At 37.0% G+C, this 22,488-nt stretch overlaps 1 protein-coding gene across 2 annotated transcripts in view; it reads right to left on the bottom strand.

Moving 5' to 3' along the window:
* The window catches only part of CSMD3 (CUB and Sushi multiple domains 3), a 1,328,144-nt gene that overhangs the window by 1,160,637 nt on the left and 145,019 nt on the right, over nucleotides 1-22,488 (bottom strand). For both annotated transcript variants that reach the window (XM_045286022.1, XM_030887469.2), the window contains exon 2: nucleotides 19,389-19,611. In XM_045286022.1, coding sequence (XP_045141957.1) covers nucleotides 19,389-19,611 — 223 coding nt within the window. The remainder of the gene's footprint in view (nucleotides 1-19,388; nucleotides 19,612-22,488) is intronic.

Below are 22,488 nucleotides of genomic sequence, written 5' to 3'. Positions count from 1 at the left end.
AAAAAAAAAAAAGAAGTGGGTGTTTAAACTGTCAATCATTTCACAGTTTAGTGACCTCTTTTGGACCCAAATAAATGGCTTCCAGTGGCAGGCCCATGCCTGTTTTCCCTGGTGGTCAGACCAGTATCCAGCCTGAGTTAGCTGCCGTGCCTGTATACCAGGTATAGCACAGTCTATACCTGGACTGTACTACCTGTGGGCTAAGCCAACTCATGGACTGTGGTGGACCAGTCACTGTGCCTTGAGGTTCCACACCTCAGTGCCACACAACCTTGCTGTGTCTGCTGCCTGAGGGTCAACACTTCTCATCTTGCCACCACTCCAGATGCTGCACCTCCTGTGAGCCACTTCACATCTCTAAACCATGAGGCTCCAATGTGCTCTGCTTTGCTACGCTGTCCTACTAACCTGTTACACTTCCCAGTTCAACTTTCTACTTGTCTGCTTCCTGTCCTTGGGTTAGCGACCAAAGTGAGTTGGAAGGACCTTCATTATATTAACTGTCTCACAAAAATTAGTTGTACTGAGCTGTCCATATGATAGTGCGGGCTAATTTGCTGTTGTATTCCTTTTCACTGTGTAAACCCCCCCACTCACACATACACATATGTATATATGTATTATGTATGTGTATATATGTATATCTATATATAGATATACATATATATAGAATTACATATAAAATCTTAAGTGACCTGGTTTAGTTTTTCTAGATAACCCTAATATACTCATTTGCAACAAGCAACGTTGCTTTGTTTATATATCAAAGGTTGTTAATAAGCATTCATCCAAAACTGATGATATATTCTTCTCCAGATCACCCAGCTGCTTTGATTATTTGCTGAGCATACAGATGGAATAAGTATGGAGACTACAACCCTGACATACACTTTTCTTGATTTTAATCATGAAGGCTTCCCTTGTGCTGTTCACATAATTGCCTCTTGATCCATGTTAGATTATTCATTATCTAAATTAATTATTATGGGATTCTAATTCTTCTGAAAGCTATTCATAGTTTGTTATGACCCATACAACCTAATGCCTTTGCACAGTCAATAAAACACCATATTTCTGAAAGTCTCTGCTTCAGCCACCAACAATTTCTTAGAGAAAAAAGATGAAGAGAAAATAATAAAGCTTATTTTGATAACTATGCTTAGAAAGAAAAATTGAAACTTTGAATGTAGTTACTGATGTGAAATTGACTTAAACCAAACACATCAAAAATGCATTGAACTCCTAAGAAAAAAAATATTTTCTAATGAAGTCTAAGCCAAGAAAACAAGACAAGACAAAACAAAAAAATTCTAAATGAACATATACTTTCAATCCTGCAACAACAGGAAACCAGGAAGCCCAAAGTATTGGCATACTCCCCAACATCCACTTCATATCTGGTCCTGTTGGATAAGAACTAAGGATAAGAATCCACTTCATGGATTCTTCTAAAACCAATCCCTTCCCTTCACTCATAGATTTCCACTTAGTATTTTGAGAAATATTTAGCAAACATTTCTTCTTTTTTAGAATTATTTAAAATATGATTTTTGAATTTGTCTTATCACTCTAAATCATGATTTTTGAGGATTAGTCAATAGATGTTAGTTTATTGTTAGTCAAATGTTAGTCAAAATCATAGAAACCTTTATTAAGCAAAAATATAATAATGAGAAGCTATTGTTTCTTAACATAGCCATTTAGGTCTGTCCACATCTGAACACAGTGTTTCCATTTCTCTCATCCTTTCCTGAAAAATTTTGAGTTTTTCAATTTATATCATAGAAAATGCACTTTGGGATACTCAGAGGACCGCAACTTAAGTTTTTTTGGATTGCTCTTTGAGTTTGGAGAATAAAAAGAAGCCTGAAGTAGCAAAACCAGCGCTGTAGATGGATGAAGGAAGGTTTTCCAAAGAAATTCTAGTAGGATGGTCCATGATACCCTCAAAGAATGAGTGGGTGCATTTTATTGATGTGGGGGGGGGGATCCTGAGAGAAACGTTCCTGGCTATATACAAACCAAAGCTACCAGTTGAGTTGCTAAGGAGAAAGACGTAGCTTTGTTCTCTCATAGAAATGTACAATTCTGTAAAGTCTATGGGGGATGCCTTTCTATCCTATCGGCTCACGGTGAGTTAAAATCGTTTCATTGGCAGCAAGCAGTTAGGTTACAATTTTTAATGCTCTTAAAACTTCTTCAAAATAAGCCCTCACGATCTTGTTATGTTCTCTGAGAAAATCTAACAAGATTATCCTTCAGAATTCCTAAAACGTAGTCACCGTCACCTCGGCCCTGACTTCCTGGCCTAACAGAGCCCTGCAGAGTCTTTGTGCTATTGACACTCTTCCTTTTTTTAATATAATCTTACTGGGGGCTCATACAACTCTCATCACAGTCCATCCATCCATCCATCCATCCATTGTGTCAAGCACATTTGTACACTTGTTGTCCTCATCATTCTCAAAATATTTGCTTCCTACTTAAGCCCTTGTTATAAGCTCCTCATTTTCCCCCTCCCTTTCCGCTCCCCTCTCCCTCAGGAACTCTTGGTAATTTACAAATTATTATTTTGTCATGTCTTACACTGTCCGATGTCTGCCCCCCTCCACCATTCCCCTGTCTGTCCTCCAGGGAGGAGATCACACACTGATCCTTATAATCTGCTCCCAGTCTCCACCCCACACTCCCGACAACTTCCGGCATCGCCATTCTCACCACTGGTCCTGAAGAGATCATTTGTCCTGGATTTCCTGTGTTTCCAGTACCTATATGTACCAGTGTACATCCTCTGTAGCTGGATTTGTAAGGTAGAATTGGGATCATTATAGAGGAGGGGAGGAAGCATTAAAGAACTAGAGGAAAATTATATGTTTCATCATTGCTACACTGCACCCTGACTGGCTCATCTCCTCCCCGCGATCCTTCTGTAAGGAGATGTCCAGTTGTCTACAGATGGGCTTTGGTTCCCCAATCTGAACTCCCCCTCATTTATAATGATAAGATTTTTTGTTTTTTGATGCCTGATACCTGATCCTTTCAACACCTCGTGGTCACACAGGCTGGTGTGTTTCTTCCATGTGGGCTTTGTTTTTTCTGAGCTAAATGGCAGCTTGTTTACCTTCAAGCCTTTAAGACCTAGATGCTCTATTTTGATAGCTAGACATGATCAGCTTTCTTCACCACATTTGCTTATGCACACATTTGTTTTCAGCAATCATGTCGGGAAGGTGAGTATCATGGAATGTCAATTTAATAGAACAAAGTGTTCTTGCATTGAGGAAATACATGAGTGGAGGCCCAATGTCCATCTACTACCTTAATACTAAACCTATAAATATATGCACATAGACCTATTTCCCCACTGTCCTATATAAATATATTTATATTTGTACATGCCTCTATTTAAACTTCTATAAATGCCTTTTGCCTTCTCCCAGTTTTTTCTTCTATTTCCTTTTACTTTTCTCTTGTCCCACTATTATGCTCAGCCTTCATTTGGGTTTCAGTAATTTCTCTCGGTTACATTGCCTTTGATCAATCCCTACCAGGTCTCTCACACCCTCCTTTCCATTGATTTTGGATCACTTGTTCCCTTGTCCCTTGGTTGGTCAACACCACCTCCTTTCCCCAACAACCCCCTCTTCCATATCCCCTTGGGAGCATCAGTCCTTGTTTTCTCCTCCATACTGGTCATCCAGCCCATCTAATCTAGATAGACCTGCAGAGATAATAATATGCACACAAAAAAACACAAGACATAGCAAAACAAAGCAACAAAAGGAAACAAAATAATGACAACTAAAAGAATAAAAGACAAATAAATAAATAAAAATTAAAAAGGAAAAACCTGTAAATGGTTCAAGGTCATTTTGTTGAGTTCTAGGAATGACACTCTTCCTCTTGAAGCCACCCTCACCAGACTAAGGCAAGAGTAATGCTGAAAGCACTTTTTTGTGACATCCCCTGATTGCAAACATGTTGAAACATATTTTCCTTGTAATTGTATGAATTGTGGTGCATTTTACTCATCTTCATATTAGATCCCATTAAGTAAATATAATTTGTATAAATAACCCACTGCTATCGACTGGATTCCTATAAATAGTTAAACACTTATGGTTTCCAAGGCAATGCATCTTTTTGGAAACGCACTGCCTCACCTTCCTTCTGCAGAGCGACTGGTGAATTTGAACAGCCAACATTGAAGTTAGGAGTTAAGAGGTCCTCCATGGTGCCTATCAAACTCTTTAATTTATATAAAAGATATTTATACTTTACCTAACTCCTGTTTATTCTGGTTTTAAATTAAAGCCATCAATTTCCATCTAAATTTTTACCCAGCACTGAACAGTTTCATTAAAATTGCAAATGACCTTGATGTTTCCAAATCTAATGAGGTCTTTTCCACCCTTGCGGGTTATCCAGAAGTTTCCATCTCACCATTTGCCATAGGTTCTCTCTGTGTGTTCTTCTACGTGTTTTACTTGGTTCTTAAAGTACCACAATCTGTTTCCCCTGGACTCTCCCTTACATGTCCTCCTCTTTCACATCTTTCTCACCGCCTTTATTTCTAAGCCTAGAGCATCCATGCTTTAATCTGCAGCACATTCTCTCTTTCATCCAATGTATTCCATAGCTTTCACATTGATTCTTTCTCTCCTACCTCCACGCTTATTTATCCAGTTATCAAAAGCATTGGCAAAATGGTTGATACATTTAAGGGGAAGTAAAAAGAGGAAGACCTTCAACAAAATGGTTTGACACAGAGTTTGTAACAATGGGCTCAATAATTCCAAAGATTTTGAGGAAATCAGGTCTGAGCAGTGTTTCACGCAGTTGCACATAGAGCCACTACAAGTGAGAACCATGTGGAAGTACCTAACAATAGCTACTTGAAATTGCTACTGGGATGTCACACCAGTATTTTGTAAATATCATTGATAAACCAAGATCTTTATTATAATGCCTTATTTTCATATCAACAGTTTGTCTGTCAATTTGTCCTATTATAATGGATTGTATATTGATGTGATGCTATAAGCTATGTTACTGGCATTTCATATGCTAGCAGGGTCATCCCAAGTAAATAGGTATCAGCAGAGCTTCCAGTCTAAGAACAGATTACAAATAAAGAATAGTTTGTCCATGTTGGAATAGTTAACCATTGTAAACATCATTTTCCAACAACACACGTGGGCTTCTTCAGATGGAATGCACAGAAATGAAATTGACTACATACAGTCAATTTGGGAAGAGACAAAAGAGAATCTCAATATGAACAGCTAAAACAAGGCCAGGGGCTGACTGTAGAGAAGGTCAAATGCTCCTAAATAAGTACAACTGAAGGATTTTACAAAACCGTCCACAGAGTCAATGAACGACCTTGATTCTACACCACCTGCATTTCAAGAACACCTCAAGAAAAGACTTGATAATTTGAACACTTATGTCATAAGACCTGATGAGCTGTGGAATGACATCAAGAACATTATTCGTGAAGAAATCAAAAGGTCATTGAAGGCAGCAAAAAGAAAAAGAAGAAATGAGCATGGATGTCAGAAGAGACTCTAAATTCACTCTTAAATCATAGAGTGGCTAAAGAATATGGAAGACACGGTGAAATGAAAGAGCTGGACAGACATTTTCAAAGGGCAGATCGACAAAGTCTTATGTGACAAGGAAACGTGCAAAGACTTAAAGTTGGAAAACCAAAAAGAAAGCGTGGATGACATATCTTCATGTGAAAGAACTTAAGGAGCATTTCAGTCCTTGCTTTTCAATATTGAAAGATTCTATGGGAAAAATACTGAATGATACAGGAAACATCAAAAGTAGATGGAAAGAATACACAGTCACTGTACCAAAAATAATTCACTGACATTCAAACATTTCATCATATGTGTCATATGATCAAGAACCAAGAGTAGTGAAGGAAGAAGTTGAAACTTCATTAACAGCATTAGTCAAAAACAAAGCTCCAGTAATTGATGAAAGATCAAGTGAAATTTTTCAACAAGCTGACAAATCACGGGAAAATTTCACTCATGTATGCCAGGAAATTAGGAAGATCACTACATGGCCTAAAAAGCCATTCATATTTGTACCCATTCCAAAGAAAGGAGACATGACAGAGTGCTCAAATTATAGAGCAATATCAATAATATCACAGACAAGTGAAATTTTGCTAAAGATCATCTAACAATTGCATTGGGTTAATCGGCTGCGCATTGACAGGGAACTTCCTGAGATTCAGGTAAAATTCCAAAGAGGAATTGGAATAGCTGACAGGAGATGGATTTTGGCTGAAAGTAAAGAATACCAGAAATATATTTATCTGTGTTTTATTGACCAAAACATTTGACTGTGTGGATCATAATAAACCATGGATAACCTTGAGAAAAATGGGAATCCCAGAACATTTGATTGTGTTAACATGGAACTTTTACATGGATCAAGAGACGGTTGTCCGAACAGAGGAAGAGAATAGAATATGGTTTAAAATCAGGAAAGGGGCATGGCCGGGCTGTATCCTTTCCCCATATTTACTCAATTGGTATGCTGAGCAAGTAGTCGGGGAAAGTGAATCATATGAAGAAGAATGCCTCATGAAAAACGAAGGAAGGCCCATTAGCTACCTGTGTTACTCAGCTGACACCGTTTGTTTGCGAAGTGAGGATTTGAAGTACTTCCTGATGAAGCGGAAAGAAGAAAACAATAAAACGAAAATCCTCATAACTGGATCAGTAGGTAATATCATGTTAAGCAGAGAAAGATTGAAATGATCATGGAATCCCCTTCTTTGTATGCATAATCAATGCACATGGAAGCAGCAGTCAAGAGATGAAACTACTGACTCATTGGGTAAATTGGGTCGATCTCTTAATTGGGTAGATCTCTTCATGTGTCGAAAAGCAAGGACATTAGTTTGAGCACTAAGGTACAGCTGACCAAAGCCATGGAATTTTCAATTGTCTTACGTAGATGTGAAAGATGGACAGTGAAAGATGCAGACTGAAGAAGAATCAATGCATTTTAATTATGGAGTTGGCAAAGAATATTGAAAGTACCATGGAATATCAAAGCAACAAACTAATCTATCTTGGAAGAAACACAGCCAGAATTTTCCGCGGAGGCAAGGATGATGAGACTTTGTCTCCTGCAATGTGGACATATGAAGAGAGGCTCGTCCCTTGAAGAAGCACATCATGCTTGGAAAAGTAGAGGGTCAGCAAAATGCGGAAGGCCAACCGAGGACCAGAAGGACTGATCCAGGGGCTGCTCCATGGGTTCCGGCTCAGGAACCATTGTGAGGATGACGCGGGGCAGGGCGGGGTTGTTCTCTGTTGTACACTGGGTCGCTGTGAGTTAGAACCGACTCAATAGCGATTCATCACAGCCACAGTCTCATTGTGCTCACCTCCCATCCTCAATATCTCAGAAAATAATGAGTTTTTAAAATTTTCTTTTTTAGCTTTGTAGGCAAAAACTTTGGGATTCTTGATATCTGTGTTTGTTATAGACACTTAATCTACATAAAACAATGAAGCAAAGCTCAATGTTAATTTCCTCAAGAATCTAAACCAGGAGGTAGCATTTTATACCCAACAAATAATTAAGAGGCAAGATCTTTGGAAAATGCCAATATTTAATGCATCCAATATGAGACATTCTGTGTTATAATAATCCATTATACATTATGGGCTGTACTGGTACTTTTTAAATGCATGACAACTTTGGAAAGGAATTGCCATTTTGTAACTTAAAGAAATTACAATGATCACATCCTCTATTTAATTTGAACTCGACCATTTATTTTGATGTCTGCACTGATGCCTTAAAAGTGCATATCAGCAAATATCTCAAAGCTTATCCATAGAAGTATTATTTGTAGGAGTAAAAGTAAAAAATTACCAATGGCTAACTGTTGTAAAATATATAAAATGAACTATATTCACTAGAGTAAAGCATGATATATGCATTTTATTTAATAAAAATTATGACAATCAACGAACTTGAAAATGTTGAGTAAAATAGCAAGTCCAAAAAGTGTATGTGTGTGTGTGTGTGCAAACACACAAGCATATTTAATGTTAAAAATAAGGAAAATTAAACAGGTTATTTAGGAATACATATGTTAACAAATTCTATTTCTTAAAATATAAAAAGAATGTGAACACAGTATTAAGAATCTTGTTCCTGTTGGGGAGACCTCACAGTACAATGAGGAATGGGTTAAGGCGGGAACAAATTATAAGCAGTGTTCTTGTTAAGAGGTAGATACGTTTCTGTGCATTTAGATATAACACTCACTATGTATAAATATTACATAGTTATGTATTTTATGTAAGCAACAATTTAAAAGATATTACACAGAATATAGAAATAATAATTGATGCATATTAAATAATGTAGTAAATGGTTAATATCAAAAAAATATATACTCTGGCAATAGGTTGTTATAAGTATTATTTTCCCTTTTATTTAGTACTTTCTAATGAGTATATGTCCTTCATAGATAAACATATTTTTATAATATAGAATATTATTAGTAAAATATATATGATAAAATTAATGATTGGTTCATGCAGTTATTATTTTTAATCAGTCCTAATATATTGATAGATCCTTGAGGCCAGGAATCATATCCTGTCAAAAGGAAAAATGTCATATAAGTAACAGGTTTCTGAATGTTTAATTTTGTTTTCAAAATTATCAACACCAATATTTAAAAATAAATAGAAATTATGTTGACAAGGAATTAATTTTAATAAAGGTTGTGAACAATAACCTTCATTTTGCTCGAATCTGACAGTGGTTTGATAAAGGCCTTCTCTTTGGTGGGTTTGTGAGTAACATTCATTGATTTCCACTGTTTTTCAAAATTAGTCTGTTAAATTTTGCACTTAATGAGATATATTATTAGAAAGTTTTTATATCAGTTTTCTGTACACTTGGAACTAACTTGTTTTTGTCTTCACAACATTTAGCACAAATGACTCCCTGTTGTTAGATGCTGTATGTTCCAACGCATAGCCACCTACGCACAACAGAACAAAACCCGGTCCCGTCCAACACCCTTTCACAATCCTTCTTTTATTTGAACCCATTGTTACAACCACTGTGTCAGTCCCTCATTGACAACTTCATTCTTTTCTGCATTTATCCTCCTGGTACCCATTGATCTGGTTGTGAGGGATTTACTCTTCTTTATATTGAATTATAATCCATCTCGAAGCCTGCGATCTTTGATCTCCACCAGAAATTTCAAGTCTTCTTTACTTTCAGTAAGCAAGGTTATGTCACCTTCATATCAAAAGTTGTTAATAAGCCTTCTTCCAATCTTGATCCTGAATTCTTTAGATTATCCAACTGCTCTGATTATGTACACAGCATTAAGATGGTGAGTTTGGTGAAAGCATACAACCTCGTACTCATCTTTCCTGGTTTTAAGCCAGGCATTATCACGTGGTTCTGTTCCAACCGCTTTCTCTTGATACTTGTACAGGTTCTTCAGGAGAACAATTACGTGTTCTGGAATTCCCATTCTTCTGAAGACTATCCATGGTTCGTTATGCTTGATGCCATCAGATACCTTTCCATACAAAATACAAACACCTTTCTTGAATTCTCTGTTTTCACCCGAGGTGCACGTGACACCTCTCTACTTGTCTGTCAGCTCTTCTACTGCTGTGTTACTGTGATGCTAAAAGCTATGTCACCAGTATGTAAGGACCAGCAGGGATACTCCAAGTGAACAGGTTTCAGTGGAACTTCCAGAAGAAGAACAGACAAATAAGGAATTGTCTGCCCACTTCAAAAAAGAAGCCACTAAAAACCCTAGGCACAGTTCTGAATTATTGCCAAAGACTGAAGGCCTAACTAATGGCTGCAGAACATTGCTGAAAAGAGGGCCTGAGGATGGGCCACATGGGTCATAGACCTCTCAAAAGATGAGCAGGGAGGATCTGAGGCCTCAGCATGGACTCAAGCATGGTGACGGGAATCGGGCAAAGCTTGTGGTAGCGGAGTCTCCAGGATTTGCATCAGTTGACGGGGCACATCTCAAGGAAAGGAGAAATAGCCGCAAATATATGTTAAGGATCTGAACTTGAAATGTGCAAAGTATGAACCTAGGAGAAGGGAAAGTCATCAAAAAAGGAAATGGAATGCATAAAGATTGAAATCCTATGCATTAGTGAGCTGCGATGGACTGATATGGACTAATCTGAATTAGAAAATCTTGTGATTTACTATGCCAGAGAAAACAATCAAAAGGGATGGCCTGGCATCCATTGTCCAAAAGAACCTTGCAAAATCATGAAGGACAATATTGTTTGTGCTAAGATATATCTATCCACATTCAAGAGATAAAATCAATACAACTATTGTTCATATTTATGCACCAATCACAAAACTAGTGAGTAAGAAATTGAAGAATCCTACCAATGACTTCAATTGGAAAGTGATCAAACATGTAATCAAAATGCTTTGATAATTATGGGAGAATGTAATGCAAACATTGGAGAAAAAGAAGGAATAGCTGTGGGAAAATATGGATTTGGTAATGGAAATGAGGCTAGAGGTCACATGACAGAATTTTAGAAGACCAGCCACTTGTTCATAACAGATATCTTTTTCAACCACACAAAAGGTGACTATGCACTTTGACTTCTCCATATGAAATATACAGAAATCAAATTGACAACATCTTTGGGAGGAAACAATGGAGAAGCTCAATAGCAGCAGCTAAAATCAGGCCAGGCTTGACTATTGAACAGTTCCTCAACTGCTTATAGGCAAGTTCAGGATAAAGAGGAAGATAATCAAAACAAACCCACAAGAGTAAAGATATTATCCTGACTCTTATCTCAACTGAATTTGAAGAACATCTCAAGAACAGATTTGATGCACTGAACACTAACAACAGAAGACCTGATTAGTTCCAAGAATATCAAGAAAAGATAAAAGTGAATGTCATAGGGCAGCTAAAGTAAATGGAAGAAATAATGACATCAATATGCTGAGTAGAAAATTTCAAAGGGCAGCTCCAGAAGACAAAGTCAAATATTATGATGAAATGTGCAATGACCTAGAAGGGAAGGGCATGCTCAGTATATCTTAAACTGAAAGAACTAAAGAAAATATCCAAGCCTGGAATTGCAATATTGAGGGATTCCAAAGGCAAAATATCGAATAATGCAGGAAGCATCAGGAGAATATTGAAAGAATACACAAAGATACTGTACTAAAAAGAAGTAGTTAACATTCAACAATTTAAGGAGGTAGCATATGCGCAAGAACCAATGGTGGTTAAGGAAGAAGTTCAAATTGCACTGAAAGCATTAGCCAAAAACAAGGCTCCAGGAATTGATTGAATCCCAACTGAAATGTTTCATCAAGCTGATGAAGCCTTGGAAGCACTCAATAGCCTATGCTAGGAAAATTTAAAGACAGCTACTTGGCCAACTGATCTGAAGAGATTCCTACTTTTACCCATTGAAAAGAAAGGTGACCAGACAGAATGTTCAAATAATAGAATCCTATCATTAATAGCACATTCAAGTAAAATTTTGCTGAAGATCATCCAACAATTACTGAAGCAGTATATCGACAGGGAGATGCCCGAGATTCAGACTAGATTCAGACGAGGCCTTGAAACAAGGGCTATCATTACTGATGTCAGATGGATCTTGGCTGAAAGCAAAGAATACACGAAAGATGTTTACTTGTGTTTACTGATTTTGCCAAAGCATTTGACCTCATGGATCTTAACAAGCTGGATTAAGTTGAGAAGAATGAAAATCCCAGAGTACTTGATTGTGGTCATGCAAAATTTGTACATAGATCAAGAGGGAGTTGTGAGAACAGATCAAGAGTATACTGCATGGTTTAAATCAGGACAGGAGAATAAAAGGGTTGTATCCTCTCACTTACATATTCAATTTGTCTGCTGAGCAAATAATAAGAGGTACTCGATTATATGAAGTAGACTGTGGCACCGGGATTGTACAAAAAACTTACTAACAATCTGAGCTATGACACACCCTTGTTTGCTGAAAGTAAGGAGTTGAAATGCTTGCTGATGAAGACCAAGGGTGACGGCCTTCAGTATGGATTACAACTCAATGTAAAGAAAACAAAAATCCTCACAACTGGATCAATAATAACCTCATAACAAATTGAGAAAAGATTGGAGTGGTCAAGGATTTTGTCTTGCTTGGACAAACACTCAATGTTCCTGGAAGCATAAACCAAAAATCAAAAAATGTGCTGCATTAGGCAAATGTGCAACACAAAACTTCTTTAAAGTTTTGAAATGCAAGGATGTTACTTTGAGGACTAACATAGATCTGACCCAAAGCAGGGTATTTTCAATTGCCTTATATGCATGGGAAAGTTGGACATTGAATAAAGAAGACTGAAGAAGGATTGGTGTGTTGGATTTATGGTGCTGGAGAAGATTATTGAAAGTACCATGGACTACTAAAAGGAGAAATCCATCTGTCTTGGAAGAAATAAGGCAGGTTGCTCCTAAGAGGCATGGCAGCAAGACTTGGTCTTGGGTACTTTGCACATGTTGTCAGGAGAGACAAGTCCCTGGAAAAGACATCCTATTTGGTAGAGGTGCTGTGAAGGAGGGGAAGGAGATCAATTGACACCATGGCTGCAATGATGGGTTCAAGAATGGAAACAATTGTGGGATGGCACAGGACAGGGCAGTATTTTGTTCTATTTACAAAGAGTCATTGTGGGTTTGAACCCACTCAGTGGTAACTTAACAACAGTAACAGCATGGTATAGAGTAGAACTCAGAAAATGTTCACTTTTAACATTGTTATATACAGATAATTTTTATATTTCCATAGAATAACATGCACATATACTAGTGCATTTAAATTATTTCACAGAAAATTACTCTACAGTATATAGAATATAAAATTTTTACTTAGAATTTTCATTGACATTTATAGTGTACTACTATCAAAAATCATTTATTGAAGCAGAAAGTGATTTTTTATGAGATAATATATCAGACATTTTAATTATTCCATATACAGATGAGAAAATCAATGTTTGTGGAGAGAGTGAGTAGCTTATACAGGAAACACTTACACTTAATGTAATACCATGTTTGATGTCCTATTTGGAGATCAGTGCGATTTTACTGGAAGCAGGCTAGAGGAAGTAAATCTTTTCACAGATCTGCTATAAAAGATTGAATAAATATAATCCATGGAAGAAAGAGTCTAAACTTGCTCGTTGTCACCTCTTATTCTACACTTTAACCCATTTTGATGGTTTAATTTAGTCTATTTCTTTACTAAAAGCCACCTCCATTCTTTTTGGCAACATGCCTGGTATAAACAACAAATAGTTGTATACACTCATGAATCCTTGCTTTACTGAGATCTGAAAGAGCCTTTTTATGTTGACAAGAAATTTTTAAAACCCTGCCTGTCCTTGAGAGCTATCCAATGGTTAATTTGAATGTTCCGAAGTTCAGAGTAGTATATAAAGAGACGAGTCAGAGAAGATTCATTAACTAACTGCCTTAGGTGCCTCGAAATTTTAATTGGCTTTGTTTCTAATCTATTTGCATTCCCAATGGAAATTCCATAAGTCTTTGGTAAATTAAAGTGCTTGTGTTTGCACACTTGTGGGTAGTGAAGCAGAAAAGGTGAGTGCACAAGTGTGTCTAGTAGAGGGAATAAACTAGCCACTATCTGGCATCTTTGAAAAGCTGGTTCATGAGGTAAAAACGAGTGTCTACACTCAATTTAAGTGAGGACTGTAATCCCTACAAGGAGATTACCAAAGTCATAGTCAATTTAACAGTAAGCAATTCTACTATACTATTTGTGTGGACCTTATTAATATTTTAGAGAGAAGCAAAACTTGGTTTCACTCCCTTTTATTTATTTAGTAACAGTTATTAATTTAGCATGTTTTATTTCTTCCTCTATTCACCCCAACCACTGTGGCTGGCAGTTCTGGCAGTAGGGCTAAACACACTTCATGGTCAAGGCAATTATTGGGTGTGCTGAGGCAAGTAATAATGGCCTAAAATTACAATTTACTGTGCATCTCTCTGTCATTCTATTATTTAAGAGAGAAGATCAGAGCTGTTTCTTCTGACTCAGACAGAAGGGAAAACGAAATACATTGACAGCAATTGGAGTTGTGTCACTTTCAAGCAAGCATCTTGAATAGGCTGGGGAATATGGTCATGCAGGCCCCATCATCAACTAGAGGTCTATCACTAGGGTCCATTGTCATAGATTGCACCCTGTGGTCTTTTATTTTGGTGGTCTAATAAGTAATTGAGTTTGTTTATAGCACTCTGTGAGGTAAAGACCTTCTTTATCTCACCATACAAGAGTGAGTGTGTGACCTTGGAAAGAAAGCAGTAGAGCGAAGAAAAGCATGGCGCGCAGAAGGGTGAAGGACGGCTGTCTATTGGGGAAGAATAGAAAAAAAAAGGGGCAGGGAAGGATATAGTAGTCATATAATAGTTGAGAGTTTTCTAGAATTGGTGAAAGATATAACCTTGTGGAACCTGGAAAAGAGTATCAAGGAGGGAAGAATATCCTAGAAAACCTTGGATTAAGAGAGAGCGCAAAGCCAGCAAAATTAATCAGAGACCAAAGAGGAGTGGAAAGGTTGCCCAAGAACATGCATTTGGACATGACCTGTGTGCCCTGAAGCAGTACAAGCAACCAACCACAACCACAACACAAAAACCACTACCATCCAGTCAATTGCTACTCACAGCTACCCTATAAAACAGAATAGACTCGCCCCTGGGGGTTTCCCAGTCCCAGGTTACAAAAATTTTTTAATATTTTTTCCAAGATAGATATTTCATTATTCTGGAAATCCATAACAACACCATAATTCAAAGGCATAAATTGTTATTTTAGCTTCCTTATTCATTGTCCATTTTACACTTTCATATGATGCAATTGAAAAAAACCATGACTTGGGCCAGACACGCCTTATTCCTCAAAGTATCACCTTTTTATTTTAACACTCTAAAGAGGTTCAGTGCAATATAACTTTTGATTTCTTGAACCCTTCTTTTATGAGCATTGATTGTGTATCCAAGTAAAATGAAATCCCTTTTCATATTTTTTCTACTTATCATTATGTTGTCTATTGGTCCAGGTATTTTTTTAAAATCATTTTATTGGGGGCTCGTACAGCCCTTAGTATCAGCTCCTCATTTATTCCCCTTCCTCCCTGTTCCCCCCTCCCTCATGAACCCCTGATAATTTATAAATTATTATTATTTTGTCATATCTTACACTGTCTGACATCTCCCTTCACCCACTTTTCTGTTGTTCATCCCCCAGGGAGAAGGTTATATGTAGATCCTTGTAATCGGTTCTCCCTTTCTACCCCACCCTCCCTGTACCCTCCCGGTATTTCCACTTTCACCACTAGTCCTGAGGGGTTCATCTGTCCTGGATTCCCTGTGGTTCCAGTTCCTATCTGTGCCAGTGTGCATCCCCTGTTCTAGCTGGATTTGTAAGGTAGAATTGGGATCATGATAGTGGGGAAGCTTTTATTAACTAGAGGAAAGTTATATGTTTCATCGTTGCTACACTGCACCCTGACTGGCTCGTCTTCTCCCCATGACCCTTCCATAAGGGAATATCCAGTTGCCTATATGGGTCTTGGGTCCCCAATCTGCACTCCCCATCATTCAGAATGATTTGATTATTTTTGTTCTTTGATGCCTGATATCCGATCCCTTCAAAATTCAAAATTCTGAATTTTGATCACATACACTGGTGTGCTTCTTCCATGTGGGCTTTTTGCTTCTGAACTAGATGGCCGCTGGTCTACCTTCAAGCCTTTAAGACCCTAGATGCTATATCTTTTGATAGCGAGCACCATCAGCTTTCTTCACCATATTTGTTTATGTGCCCATTTGTCTGCAGCAATCTTATCGGGAAGGTGCAGGCTACAAAATTTTATGGGAACAAAAATCATCATCTTTCTCCTAAGGGGAAGCTAGTTGGTTTAAATGACTGACCTTCAAGTTATCCACCTAAAGCCTGACCCAGCAAGTTATGGTGAACCAAGCACATGAGTAGAAACACACAATAAGATGGCTGTAGAGTTATTCTGATAACTAGTCTTTGGCCCTGTCCTTAACACTCATGTAGCCTATTGGTATGTCTAAAATAATCCAATAAATTATGATGCTGAATATTTTATACCATTTACATCCCTTATGATTCTGTAAATTGATTAATAAATAAATTACACATGATAATCGTAAAGATGAATAACATTTAGAAACTCAACCACATGACAAACTGTAATTCAAATCTTTGACCAGGAATAAAGTATGTGTTTTCTGGTCAATTCTGATACTGTGCGCTCCTGCTGACTTTGCTTGTATCAGTACACAAGGTTTCCTGAAACCACTTCCTGAGGATTGGAATGTTTCAGTTCATTCTATGGGTCAATTGTCTTATGGAGGGTGTACATATTTTCCTAGACCCTCTTGATTACCACATTTGATATCTCTTTCTTCCTCACTAATTCTCTTCCCTGATGACATGTCTAAATTAATCAAGGCAAATCTCTGGTCCTTCTTGTGTCTAACAAACATTTTGTATGTTATTTTTTTAACCATAGAAGGTGACTGAAAAAATCACAGCATGTCAGCAGGCACATGTCAATAATCAAAATGTCATGTCTACTTTTATAGTATTATATTATGGCAAACACCATGCTGAAATTAGTCATTTGGTACTTTGCCGCTTCAATAGATATTGATTGTTGATTCAAGTAAAATGAAATTATTGATGACTTTGATTTTTCCCCCTTTATTAGGATGTAGTTTATCCATCCAGTTGAGAGGAGTTTTCTTTTATGTTCACACACAAGACTGAAGGTTGTCTTCTTAGACCTTCATCAATAAGAGTTTCATCAATATGTGAAGAGGGTTGTACGATCTATTTATCATAGTTATTAAAGTGCTCTCCTCCAAGTGTCATGCCATGCTCTTCACAGAATGTCACAGTCCAGTTTCTCTGATAATATAATTCAGCATCTAGACTGAATCAATAAGTTGGATGGAGATAGCCTTATAGAATAACTTCTCAAATTTGAAGTCCCACCCCATTCCCTTTTTCTGTTTAAACAGTTGCCTCTTGATCTATGTATGGCTCCCATGAGAACACAATTATGATTATTAATTATCATAGTTATGGACAGCCACCAAATTGTAAAAAAAATAGTGAAGTAATTTTATAATAAAAATGAGAAAAAAATTAAGATGGTAGTATTTTGGTGTGTGTGTGTGTGTGATGAATTTTATTTTAAACTACAGGAAATATGCTAAATTGTAACATGCCCAGAGGCAGTCATCTGGGACATATTATTTATATTGAGTTGTCATTTCTAGGATTTCCTAAAAGGAAAGCAAAGTGGCGAAATAATTCTTCACTATGATCTCTGTATGTAATAAAATCACCTAGACATCCTATATCCATATAAAATTGGATGAAATATAATTCTCTATAATAGTGTATTTACAGATAGACATATATTTGAAAAAATATAAAAAATACATTATTCCATTTACAGGATAAGCAAATATTTCTCAGGATGAGCACAAAAAATCATAAACTAATAAATAAATTAAATAGTTAAAATTTGAAACATCTATTTATCAAAATATAGTGAAAAATAAATATCAAGCCACAGATCAGAGAGCAATATTTGCAATGTACATATTCACCAATAATTGAAATACAATATCAAAATTACTTAAGAACTTCTGCAACTCAATAATTAAGACTAACCAAATACTCTAATTAATATATGGACAAGTGATTTGAATTGATGTTTCCTAAAGCCATAGTAACAAATTCTTTAGGCACATGAAGCTGTCATCAATATCATCAGTCATCATCTAAATGAAAAAAAGAAATAATAAGCACAAGACATCAGTAAACAAAGACTAATATTAAAAGGAAAACCTGGTGATAATATTTGGAAAATTTAAAAAAGTACAAGCAGACCTGTAAATAATTGGAGTGCTAAAGAATAAGTCAAAAGCTACTGAAATTGTGGTTGAAAGTGCCAAGAGATCTCTTTATTTATATGAGGGGAAATTATAAGTCCCAACTTGTGTCTTCAGTGCATTGTCGCAAGGCAGCTACAACAAAACATTACACACACACACACACACACACACACAGACACAGAAAGTAACACTGTATATCTATCAATTGCTGGAAGGCTAAGAACAGCCGATCCACCAGAAGGACATGCATTAAGTGAGAATGCGATGCCCGGGAGAGAAAGAAAAGCAAGGACACACCGAGTCAAAGACACAGGCCCCAGAATGCAGCAAACTCTGCCGGCAGCAGCTCACATTCTGATCAAACAACAGATTTTGTATATAAACAGTGTGGAAGGGGCTGGAGGTTGCACGTTAGATTTGTTTTCCCAGACTTACAAACGAAATCCAGCTGTAACATGAGCAGCAACGCTTCTCTAAATACAAACCAAGCGCTACTTTAAGCAACTGTGTTGAGAGAGAAGCTATCAAATAGGTTGATTTGTAATATCTTTAACTTTTACCTGTAATCTGCTTAGAATATTTTAGATTAGCAGTTTAAATTAATATATTACAGAAAATTATTCGCAAAATTCTTATATTAAATGAAATCTGAATTTATGAATTGGATGAGTTTATTGATAATTTAAAAAAATAAATTTGTGCTAAAAGTAAAAATACTTCTTATTTTTGGAGAATCTATTTGTCAAGAAGAAATTCTGTAGAATCATTTAAAAATATTGTCAAGATATCAGATAATCCTCCAATTATTTTTAAAATCATCTAGAAAATAAATTGTTTACAAGAACATAATATAATTGTGCTAGGTGGTATATGAGTCAATTGTTCAGATATTTTATTTTTATGTAACTATACACATATAAATACATTCCACTAGCATGTGAATACTTTTAAACCTGTTTGAATATTGTTCTATCCTAAAAGTTTATGCATGCTACCAAAAGACCTACCTTGCTTGGGCTTTACCAAAAAATACACACACATAATAAATAAAGCATTAGGATAATTAATTTAAAAAACAAAAGTACCTTGAAGTGCTCTAAAATAATTCCTATTTAATTTAGGTTCACTTCTTTAAAAGATAGTATCAATGTACTAGTATTATTTACTCAGAGATAATGAGCTAATTTGCTTGTGTGATGACATATTTCTAAATGAACAGAAATTCTATGATGAATTCAATTTTATTTCACTTACACTACTAATGTTAAGTGTATCTTGAAAAACATATATTTACCCATAATATACCTTGCTTCCACTATTGCATTAGAAATACACTAACCTTGTTCTAAAGTTTGTAGGATGAGGATGTCCATCATATAAGGATAAGTAGTCATATTCTTCTTCTAAAGCAAATGATTGAAAGACAATTTGTATTCTATTTCGTTCTTCTGCTATTATTACCCACGTACAGTTTGCACCATTTGGATATCCATATGGAAAACCAGGGCTTTCAATAGTGCCATTAAGTCCTTTTAGTGTCCCACCACATGTATAAATAAATCCTGCAACAAAAGACAAATAAAAATATATTAATACTGTGAATATAGTATGTCAAACAAGCATAATTTTAGAGCTTTGTTTTTTACATGTATTGATTTTCTAAGATGCATATTTATTTATTAGTAAATTTATAAATTATAAATCCATATATGCTTACTTATTAGACCTATTTTTTTAAAAATAAGATACTAATAATTTCTATAATAATTCTTTATCATAAACATTGAAAGAGATCATTAAAAACCAGTTGATGAAATAAAATCCTGTATATACATCTGATTCATTATTAAATCCAAACGATAAACACAATTCTAGAACATGATGTGTACCCCAATGTTAACAAAAATCTAACTGTAGAAACACAAATAACATTAGCATGCATTTGGGGACCTCAAAATATAAATTATCTTTTTTCTTGGTAAGCCATGCTAATGCTTTTGGGGTTATCCACATTTCCAGCATGTAGCCCAACACCTTTGGGAAAACCAGTCACACATTTTTCAATATGGATTACAATTCAATGTAAAAACAAAATTCAAATCCAGACAACTAGATCAATAGTTAGCATCATGATTAATGGAGACCAGATTGGATTTTCAAAGATTTTGTCTTGCTTGGACCCACAATCAGTGCTTGTAGAAGGAGTCATTGGGAAACCAAGCCATGCATTGCATTGGGCAGCTCTACCGTACAAGACCTCTTTAAAGTCTTAAAGAGCCAGGAGGTAATTTTGAGAACTGAGATGCACAAGCCCAAGCCATGGTGTTTTCTGTAGCCTCGCATGCACGTGGAAGTTGGACAATACCTACGGAAGACCACACAACAACTGATGCTTTTGAGTTACGGTGTTGGCAAAGAATACTGAACATTCCGTGGACCGTCAGAGAACACACAGAGCTGGTTTGAATGCAGGACCACATGAATGCTCTTGGACACCAAGGATGGCAGACCTTTGTCCCACGTATTTGGAACATGTGATCAGGAGAGACCGGTCCTGTAAAACGGCATGATGCCCGCTCAAGAAGCAGGGCAGTGAAGAAGAGGAAGACCCTCAGGGAGATGCACTGGCACAGTGGCTGCAACGATAGGCTCCAATATAACAATTGTCAGGATGGCACAGGGCTGCACGGTGTTTCATTTTCTTGTGCACTGGGTCTCTTTGAGTTGGAACCAGTTTGGCAGCACCTAACAATACCGAGAAGCTCACTTTGGTTTCCAAGGCTGTTCATATTTAAGGTAGCAGGAAACCTCAACTTTCTTCCACAAAGCTGACAGTGAGTTCAAACTACTGACTTTGTGGTTAGCACACCAATGCATAACTATTGGGGCAATGATTTATTTAACGTGGCTCCTTCCTAAGTCTCTGTAACTCCTACCAAATGACCTTTCTTGTAGGGGTCTCGGTTTGAACCTGGGAAGACAGGGATAGGATTCACCAGCTAGTGAGTAATTGTTAACAGAATTCATTGTGATTGCCATCCTGCTGGAGATAAAATGAGCCTTCTGAGAAGCAGGAGGAAGAATTCTACCACCAGGAAGAACCAGGAAGGGAGTGCTCCCCCTGGACCCCGAAATCCCAGAACAGTGAACTCTCTGTTCACTTCCACAAGACAGCTTTGGCATCTGAGGTAGGTAGAGGAGCAGCAGCAATAGCAGAGGAAGAACACAGGGTGGTGGACTTGCCAGCCTGCCAGCCAATTAAAGCTGAGTGCTTTGGAGCAAGAGACTGGCTTGTGGAATGAGGTTTCTCTCAGCACTTAGTTGGGGAAGCTGGACCTGCTGACCCCCAGATGTGGAGCTAAGTGCCTTAAAGTTGACTGGAGTGGGATGCCTCTGGACACCTGATTGGGAACCTTGGATTTTTGACCCATGAAGCTTGAGCAGAATGCCTTTGGGTTGAGGATTACAGTGGAGTGGCATGCTCTTTGGGTATATATTAGCAGCTCTGAAAGAACTTTGTAACATATCCTGACTGAACAACTGTATCCTAAGCATTTCTCACCTGCATTATACATGCTAATTTCCTTAATAAACCCTTTAATTATGAGCATTGTCCATGAGTTCTCTTTGGCCGTGTCAATGAACTGTAATACCTACATATAAAATTAGTGACTGTTGTGTGAGACAGAACACAATACTTTCTTAAGCCACCAGGCTGCCCCACATGCTATGAAAGCTAGAAACCAGAGGAAGGTAGCCAAGCTACTAGAGGTTCAAATAAGAACTGTTACCCAGACATTATTATCCACAATGTCAAACCTCATGTGAAATTTATATGGTAGGAACCTATACCTCCTTTATAATAATTTTCCTGATTTCTCTGCCATGCACCAGACTTTTACACAATTCAGATATCTATTTTGATGTGCCAAAACATTGATGAGGCTACAGTGAAAACAAGAAAACTAAGAAAACCTTTTGCCATGCCAACTGTATCTGGAATAGATTGTCTAATTTTTTTGTACCGAAAATGAAATCACTCAGAGCCTTTAGTTTGTTTTGTGTTTGTTACTTAATAGTAAAGTATTCATGGTTGATATTTAAAACTTCAAAATTTATTGTCAATAAGTATGTGGCTGACATCAAATGTGGAATTAGTTCAACATTGTTATGGAGTGGGGCAGGAAGGACCTTTGTCGTCCTTCTCATAGACCCACTAAGCACCTGAGGGCGCTCACTATTCCATCTTGGGTCAGAACAATGTGCCCAAAGGGGCATACACTAGAAAAATCTGCTACGGAAAACTTAGAATATTGGCACAGGTAGACTATTGTCACCCTTCAGTGATTTTGAACAAGGAAAAAAACATTTAATTTTAAACTCACTAATACAGGATCTCTCCACCCCAGCCCCCACCCTCCCCCAACCCACACACCCTG

Source organism: Echinops telfairi, unplaced genomic scaffold (genome assembly GCF_000313985.2).
Source record: "Echinops telfairi isolate 266 unplaced genomic scaffold, ASM31398v2 ScPeMD7_1;HRSCAF=3_0, whole genome shotgun sequence".
Taxonomy (NCBI): Eukaryota; Metazoa; Chordata; class Mammalia; order Afrosoricida; family Tenrecidae; genus Echinops; species Echinops telfairi.
This window is presented reverse-complemented; position numbering and strand designations above follow the sequence as displayed.